General features: G+C 29.9%; 1 protein-coding gene across 1 annotated transcript; it reads left to right on the top strand.

Moving 5' to 3' along the window:
- Positions 1-416: 416 nt before the first annotated feature.
- Positions 417-8,023, top strand: LOC148566326 (uncharacterized). The gene is made up of 5 exons (XM_088487506.1): positions 417-591; positions 681-913; positions 1,023-1,279; positions 1,838-2,042; positions 7,967-8,023. Exons 1-5 carry the CDS (start codon positions 417-419, stop codon positions 8,021-8,023), a joined length of 927 nt encoding a protein of 308 aa, XP_088343632.1.
- The last annotated feature ends 690 nt before the right edge of the window (positions 8,024-8,713 follow it).

Below are 8,713 nucleotides of genomic sequence, written 5' to 3'. Positions count from 1 at the left end.
TTGATCTTATTTATTTGATGATTTAAATTTAAAATCTTAATAGCATGTACCCCACGTCCATTTTATTCGATTTATCTACACTAGAAAACAAATGTTCAAATAACTTTCAGCAGTTATAATCTGTAGATTATACAATTTTAGAATTGTTCTATATTTTTTAGAAAAATTAATCTTATGCGGATGTGTAGCTACATAATAATTGAAATCGCATAGACTAATTCATTTAGCAATTTAAAAGTGGGATTTTAATCAAGTTTTTTGCAGCAAATACCAAAGAATATTACCAATGACTTCTCTTGAATACTCAAAGAGGATGTATGAATTTTTGAGATATAAAAATAGTAGGAGGAACAATTTATGCTACGTATAGAGATGCATGCTTCGTCCTTGGACTCTTGCAAAATGACAAAGAATTCATGGATGCAATTACGGAAGCAAACTCGTGGGCCTCAAAATTATATGTTAGAAGGTTATTTATCATTCTATTAACATCCAATAATATCTCAAGACCAGAACATGTCTGGGATAGATGTTGGCATGAACTCTCAGATGATATTTTGTATCGACAGAGAACCATGATGAACATGAGGGGTAAGTTTTTATAATTGCAATTATAAAAGTTCTTCATTATTGATCATTTTTAGTTTGGTTGAATTTTTACAGTATCATATAATATGCAGAGTTAACCATGTCAGATGATGAGATTAATCAGTTGTGCTTAATAGATATGGACAAGATCTTATATTTCTATAGTGAAACCATGAAAGACTATCCTCCTATGCCTTTAGCAACTGAAGTTGATAGTTCTTTGTTAACCGAAAGAGTTATCAGGGAAGAGCTAAACTTTAACAGGGATGATTTAAAGAAAAATGCCTCAGACATGTTAGCCATCGCAACACCTGAGCAGAAATATGTATTCGATAAAATTATTACAGCTGTGTATTGTGATGAAGGAATTTTTTCTTTGTGTATGGTCAGGGGGTACTGGAAAAATATTTCTCTGGAACCTTATGTCTGCTGAGATTCACTCAAGGGGTGATATTGTGTTAAACATTGCTTCAAGTGGTATTGCATCTTTACTTCTTCTTAATGGAAGAACGGCACACTCAATGTTCAAAAAACCGCTGAACATAACTAAGGATTTTATATGTAACATCAAACCTGGTTCCCCTCAAGCAATGCTGCTGTTGAAAGCCAAACTTATAATTTGGGATGAGGCTCCAATAGTTAGTAGGTACTGTTATGAAGCGCTTGATAAGTTCTTAGGTGATATCATGAGGTTTTCTCCAATATATAATAAAGATTTGCCCTTTGGAGGAAAAGTGGTTGTACTAGGTGGAGACTTTAGACAAATTCTTTCTATCATTTCATGAGGATCGAGACAAATTAGTCTTACCTTTGAAAGTTTTGTCACGTGCTCAAACTAACAAAAAACATGAGACTCTCTATAGGGACGACTGCTTCAGATTAAGATGAGACAGAGCAATTTGGTGAGTGCTTATTGAAAGTTTGTGATGGTCTAATATGTGACAATATGGATGGTGAATCTGAGATATGTCTTCCAGGAGATATTGTTATTCCTTCTTCGGACCAGACATTTGATGAGTTGGTTCATTTTTCTTATTCAAATATTTTGGATAACATGTCCTCAAAGGATTTTTTCAAAGAAAGAACTATACTAGCTCCCATGCTGGACATCGTTGAAGAGGTCAACAACCATCTGATGGCTATCATTCCTGGAGGAAAAAAAATTATATCTTAGTTCGGATTCGATTTGTATGGATGAAGGGAATATGAAGAATCAACTAGATTTCTATGGTCTTGAATTACTGAATAGCATAAATTACTCTGGTTTGCCTCCACATAAATTAATACTCAAAGTTGGTGTTCCGATGATGTTACTGAGGAATATTGACCAATCCAGTGGTCTTTGTAATGGTACAAGACTACAAGTTAGGAAACTTGGAAATCATGTCATAGAATGTGAAGTCTTAACGGGTAACAATGTTGGTCATATTGCTTTGATTCCAAGAATGAATATGGTACCAACAAATGAAACCGTCCCAGTTAGATTCCAACGAAGACAGTTTTCCATAATAGTATCGTTTGCCATGACAATTAATAAGTCTCAAGGACAAACTTTATCTCATGCTGGATTGTACTTGCCCAAACCAGTTTTTATACATGGACAACTATATGTGGCACTTTCAAGAGTTAAGAGTAAGAGAAATTTAAAAATTTTACTTATAAATCACGTAGGAATGTCTACAAATTCAACCATCAATGTTATTTATAAAGAAGTCTTTGAAAAAATAGGATTCTAATATAAATATTTTAATTTTATTTTAAGTTATGTATCAATGTATAATTATTTTACTTAAAAAAAGTGTAAAATAATTATTACTCACTATTTTTAAGTTAAACTTTGATTTTGATAATAATTTTATAAATTTCTTAGCATAATAATTATTTTGTGTTTTTTTTTAAAATATCTAAACATATAAATTTTTTTTTACTTTTATAAAATTTTCCGTGCTTAGCACGGGTTCATACACTAGTATAATTATAATAAAGATATTTTTCTAAAAATAATTTTAGAAGAGAGAATAGTACTTTCTAAAAATAAAGATATTTTCCTAAATTAGTATAATCATGCATTATTCATTAAATGCTAATTGTAATATAATTATAATAAAGATATTTTTTCTACAAATAATTTAGAAGAGAGAATAGTGCTTTCATTACATGAGAATAATAATTTCTAAAAATAAATATATTTTCTTAAATTAGTATAATTATACATTATTACTTAAATGTTAATTATAGTATAATTATAATAAAGATATTTTTATAAAATAAACTTAGAAGAGAAAATAGTGTATTCATTTTGGCGGGAAAATGGATTCATGAGGAATCGACACCTCACTCTTATTAGTTGGGAGAAAACCCAATTTTAGTATATTAAGTAGATATTAGAATCTCTTAGAAAAGTGATGGTAAAAATGATGAGTTATAAAATTAACAATATAAAATATTATATAAAATTACTAGCAAAGATGCTTAAAAAATAATCTACATTTAAAAAAATTATATTAGTAGTAGTAATAGTTAACTTTAGTAAAAAAATTAAAAAAAGCATCAATCAATTTATCTAGTTAAAACTAATTATCTACTAAGTTAAATCTTCAAAGTTAAAACTAATTATCTAATTACAATTTATCAAATAATCGACAAATTCAATAAAAAAAACTTTTAAAAAAAGCATTAATCAATTTATATTTTTTATTTGTTATAAATACTACCCATTGTGACTAATTTGAAAACTATCAAAAAAAATAGAGAATTGTTGTAAATAAACCCATAAAATTTACAAACTAGTGCTGTGTACATATGTTTAGGATTTTAATATATCTACTAATATATATGTTGGCAACCTGCAGTGTGATTTTTTTTTTTAAATTTATTTTTACGTATATTGTCAAAAACTAAAGATCATATTATTTATTTGTTATTTTTTATCTTTTTAAGAATACAAAACCAAAAAATACAAAATTTATTGGTTCAAAGCGGAAAAAAAATTCAACATTTTCATGTATTTTATGCCTAATTCCAAAATAATAGTGAATGGTATAACGAAAAAAAAAATAATAAAAAGAAAATACGAAATACATATGATATAATTGAATTCATTGTTTAAAATTAATTATCCAAATCAAAAAATACATAGAAAAAATTAGTAATCTATGTGTAAGTTTTATTTTATAACATCAAAAAATAATTAATTCAACTGATTTACGAAATTATTAATACATGAATATATCAAACAATAAAGGATAAAAACAGGTTTATATATATGTTTTTATTTACTTATTAAAAAACCATTTTCCAACATTGTTTCATGTTTTTAAATGTTTTAGATGTGTCGTGATCATTTTAATCTTTTAATAATATTTTTATTAACACTTAAATTTGTTTATGGTGTTTTTTGGAGGTTTACTTTATTCAAAATATTAGAATATTTTAAAATGATCATAAATTGCCTGTAAATTAAAATTTTACTTTATATAATATCTTGATTCTTTAAGATCTATAACATTAGATAATTTCAATTTGAAAATGTTTATACTTGTGGGATATGAGTAATTTTGTAGTACACTTTTTATTTTGTATTTATATGAATAAAGAAATTAAATCTAAGAAAAGTTCAGCTAAAAAATGAGATTAAAAAAAAAAGAAAGATATTAAGAAAGATTTATGAATAAAATCTTATATCATAATAAAATTTAATTGAGATAATTAATAAATAGTCATTGCTTAAATACATTCATGATTTATTTACAAATACTATTATCTATCTATAATTTTACAAACTATTAAAACTAATTTTTATATTTCTATGCATTATGGTGGTTTCCGTTGCAGATAATTAATTTTAAAAAAAGAATTATAAGATATTATATTGTACACATGTATACTTCAGTGTTTCGATATTATCATTTTGTAATAGTTTTCACTTTTATTTTTCTATTTTATACTTTTTTCTTTTCCATCACTTTAAAAAAAATTCTTGTTTTTTTATAATATCTCTTACTACCATTTTTCAAAACACTATTTGTCATTAAATAATCAATTATAAAAGAATTATAAATGGATAATTTATCTTTTTGTTTGATTTTATTATATTACGTCAAAAGAAATATAATTATTTCAAATTTTGTTTCCTAAAATTATCAATGAAAGCACAATAAAAAACTTAATATTACTCAAATCTCAATAAAAAATAGTAACAAGCACATTTTTTTTTATAAAATATAAGGACTAAGAGCCCAAAAAAAATTACAAAGCTGAGATTAGTCCGGGGTAGAAACTTCCTACATTCATCATTTAGAAGGAGCTGTAGAACAGGTGAGGAGAAATCTACAAATTGAAAGTTTGGGAGAAACTTAAGACTCTCCCTGGTCAAGAGGTTCACACTTTTATTGCCTTCATAAAAGGTGTGCCTGAATTTAATCCTTCATTCTCTATTTATTAGATCATTAATGCTTTTTATTATGGGGTCAGGATGGTCTTTGCACTTGCTCTTGTTAAAAATTAATTCCAAGACAGCCTTCGAATCTATCTCCAAAACAACTTTTCTAAACTCAAGTTCCCATGTCATATTAAGCCCATTTCTCAAACCCCACATCTCTACTTGATATGCAAAGCAAGAGCCAATATTGTGTATAAATCCTGCTACTCATCTGCGTGTTCATCTCTAATGAGTCCTCCACATCCAGTAAATCTCAAATTTTCTTAAGAGGAACCATCCGTATTGATTTTGATCCATCCATGTGGTGGGGGTTCCACCAAATTTTTGCCTCAATCTTCCTTCGTCTTCCATTAATGCTCAATTCTCTTTGAAATGCTGCATGCACTGAATTTATAAAGTTATATATCACTGGACGAGAATCTTTTAGTCTTTTAAAAGGTGGAGCAAAGATTTCGTGATTCCTCCAATTTCAGAACTTCCAGGTGGAGATAAGAAAAATTGAAGTCCAATAATTTTGGTTGTGGTTTTCAATTTATTCAGTCAAATTCCAGCGAAATCAGACATTAAAAGGAGCTCTAAAAAAAAATGTAGCTTAGAAAGGTGTATTAAATGTGTCCATAAACTTGAAGCACCAAGAAAGTCTCTCAAAACATGTTCTATGGTTTCTGGACATCCGTTGCATCTGTGGCAATAGGGGAAGACACCAAAAAAATGTGCACGACGTTTTGAGGTTAGGAGTTTTTTGTGTAAGGCTAGCCAGTTAAATATTTTAATTTTTTGAGGCTATAAACTCTGGAAAATTAATAAATAATTAGTTAATAAATTAATTATTATTCAAAAAAATTAAAAATTAAATTTTATAGTTTAGGGAAGTAAAAATATTTAAAATACGAATTTTAACACTAATTTAAAAAATTTTAGTTCAAAATCGGACTAATGGGCTGAATCGATTGGACTGGATCCAAACCGGGCCCAAAACCCAACCTATAAAACCACTAAATGAGCCTTCTTCCATTCCAATCACTGAACATACGTTGAAGAGAGAGAGCACGGTGATTTGGGGGAGACGATATTCACCGTAAACTTCCGTCGCCCATAACTTAAAATCCAGAATTCCGATTGATAAGCCGTCAGCGACCATGTGTTCATTTCAAAATTATCTTCGATTATATCTAAAAAAAGTGGTAACAAATTTATATTTCTCACCCAGTTTTTTTTCTTCAATTTCGTAGATTTTGAGTTTGGATATTGAGGAATTGAATAATTTTGATGGTTTAGGTGAACTCTAGCGGTGGGGTAATTACTGGGTTTTGTCCAATTGATCTGTGGGTAAGGTAGAAAACTATTAAACCATTGTAAATTATTGAATTAATGAACTCTATGATGATTATAGTGATATTGTGTGAATTAGATTGTGTTCCCTTGTCGATTTGGAGTTCAGTTTGGCAGTTTGAAACGAAATTCGGGTGATTAAGCTTGAGGAATTGACGTTTGGAAGCTTGGAGCTTGTGACAGGAGAAGTTTTTTAAGAGTTCTGAGCTTAGGGAGGAATCAGTCAAGGTATGGTTTTGGTTTCTCGTAATTAATGTTTAATGTTACGTGAAAACTTAGGCTAGAAGACCTTAAGATAAGAATGAATTTAATGAATTATCGATGGATTGTGAATATGATTTATGATATGTGTATAAAGGATGAATGAATTTGTATTTGTTGGATTATGACTTTGATAGGTATAAAATAATGACGATTGTTGATGTGTTGAGGATTGATGGCGAGTTTACGAAATTGAATTGAATGGATTGTTTGAGAGATGTGAGAGTCGATTTTGTAAGTGGTTTGCTATTGAAGTTGGTTGGTTTTTGAAAAAGATTTAATATTAAAATTTGTTTGATTTTGAAATAATTTGATACTAGGAATGATTTGAATGACTGAGATGTGTTTGATTTGGTGGTTGGGACCCTTGAAGGGTGGCATAAATTTGAGTTTTAGAGGAGATGCTGCCAAAATTTTTATAAAAATTGAAGATTTGATTTGAAATGTTATTTAAAACAAAAAAAAAAGAGATCATTATGTGGCTTGTATATTTTGAGATTAATTGTTGACCCTCTGTCACAAGATGCGACCGGACACTTTAACTATCCGGATTCTCCTATGAGCATGCATATATATATGAATTTGAGCTTGGGTTGTCTCACCCATGGATAAATTGAGCTTGGGATTTTTCATAGAATATTATATTATTGAGCTTGGAGTTTGACTCCACGGAATATTATTGAGTTTGGAGTTTGACTCCATGAAATATTATATTATTGAATTTGGAGTTTGACTCCATGAAATATTATATTTGAGCTTGAAATTTGACTCCATCGATATTATTTTTGAGATTGGGGATGCGTGCATAGAGGGGCTTTCCAATGGTTAGCTACTAAGACATGTCGGGTTGGCTATATAACCGACAGATAAGACTTATCAGCCATAGGACAGACATACATCATATGCATTTGTATGTTTTGCTTGAGTGTACATTGTTTTGATTTGCTTAATTGCTTAACTTTGCTTATCTGCTACTTGTTCTACTTGCTTTAATTGCACCTCTATATGTGTTTTCCTTGTTTGAATTGTATGTGTATGTTTTCTGAGAGACCCCTCTTGGCGGAGGTGTGAGGGAGGAGGGAGTTGTTCCACCGGTGATTTGGAGAATGAAAGGAGACAGAAAGTGAAGTGTTAGGTTAAAGTTATATTTAGAACCTAAATACCTTAGATAACTTACTTAATTTCTGGTTTAGTTGGATCTTTAAGCTGAAATCTGAGTGTCGGAGTTCTAGGAATGCCTCTAGCTTTTTCAGAACTTTTTATATTAATTATACGGGCACCTTTACCATGTTGAGAACCCCCAGTTCTCATTCCATACATATTTCTGTTGTTTTTCAAATGCAGGTCGACAGGCACCTCGTTGAGCGTCTGGAGTTTTCTGTGCAAGCAAAGTTGGGTTAGTTTTGGGATGTTGTATTTTGTATTTATGCTATGTATATAGGTATATAGATTCTCCTCTTTATATATTTTATGTTCTATTAGAGGTTGACTTGGAGAAACAGGTGTTTATTCTGTACTTTGAGTTATATTTTGGGTTGTATATATATACACTCTGGCCAGCCTTAGTTTCGCAGGTCGAGTCTAGAGCTTGATATCTGTAATTTTGGAACTCTGATCCGTATATTATGTTTTTAGCCTTCTTTTGATCTTACCTATCTATTTTATAATCAACCTTGCGAGTGTGACACGATTTTCTGTTTTCGTTTTTGCTTAACTTTTTCTACAAGGCTCCTAATTATAAATTCTTTAAACTATATTTACGCACGTATTTTACTTTTAGAGGTCGTAACCTTGCCACTTCTGCTTTACGACTTAAGCATAAGGCTCTGCATAGTAGGGTGTTACAAAGTCCCCTTTCGCCTCCAAAGGAGTTCCCAAATTCCATCTTATACTCCCCGGGCTTAATAAATGCTCTTGTAAGCACTTGAAATTGAAAAATCTCCATGAGGGGTAAGGGCGTAAGGCCCCACATTATTTTTTCCTCCCCTAAATCTTCACGGGGGGGCATTTGAGCTATAATCTTTTCAATAATGTTCATCAAAAGAAGTTGACAGAACAAAGGTATGTTCCAATTTTCATCTGGGAGCACAT

Source organism: Arachis ipaensis, chromosome B5 (genome assembly GCF_059453495.1).
Source record: "Arachis ipaensis isolate K30076 ecotype BB chromosome B5, ASM5945349v1, whole genome shotgun sequence".
In the NCBI taxonomy this organism is placed as follows: Eukaryota; Viridiplantae; Streptophyta; class Magnoliopsida; order Fabales; family Fabaceae; genus Arachis; species Arachis ipaensis.
Note: the sequence above shows the minus strand (reverse complement) of the source record. Positions and strands in the feature narration are given on the sequence as shown.

What these genes read in the sequence shown, in the direction of transcription:
- LOC148566326 (XM_088487506.1), top strand. Translation starts at nt 417, where the DNA reads ATGGATGCAATTACGGAAGCAAACTCGTGGGCCTCAAAATTATATGTT. An exon ending in AACCATGATGAACATGAGGG is followed by an intron (nt 592 to 680) that starts GTAAGTTTTTAT and finishes TATAATATGCAG; the next exon opens with AGTTAACCATGTCAGATGAT. An exon ending in CAACACCTGAGCAGAAATAT is followed by an intron (nt 914 to 1,022) that starts GTATTCGATAAA and finishes ATGTCTGCTGAG; the next exon opens with ATTCACTCAAGGGGTGATAT.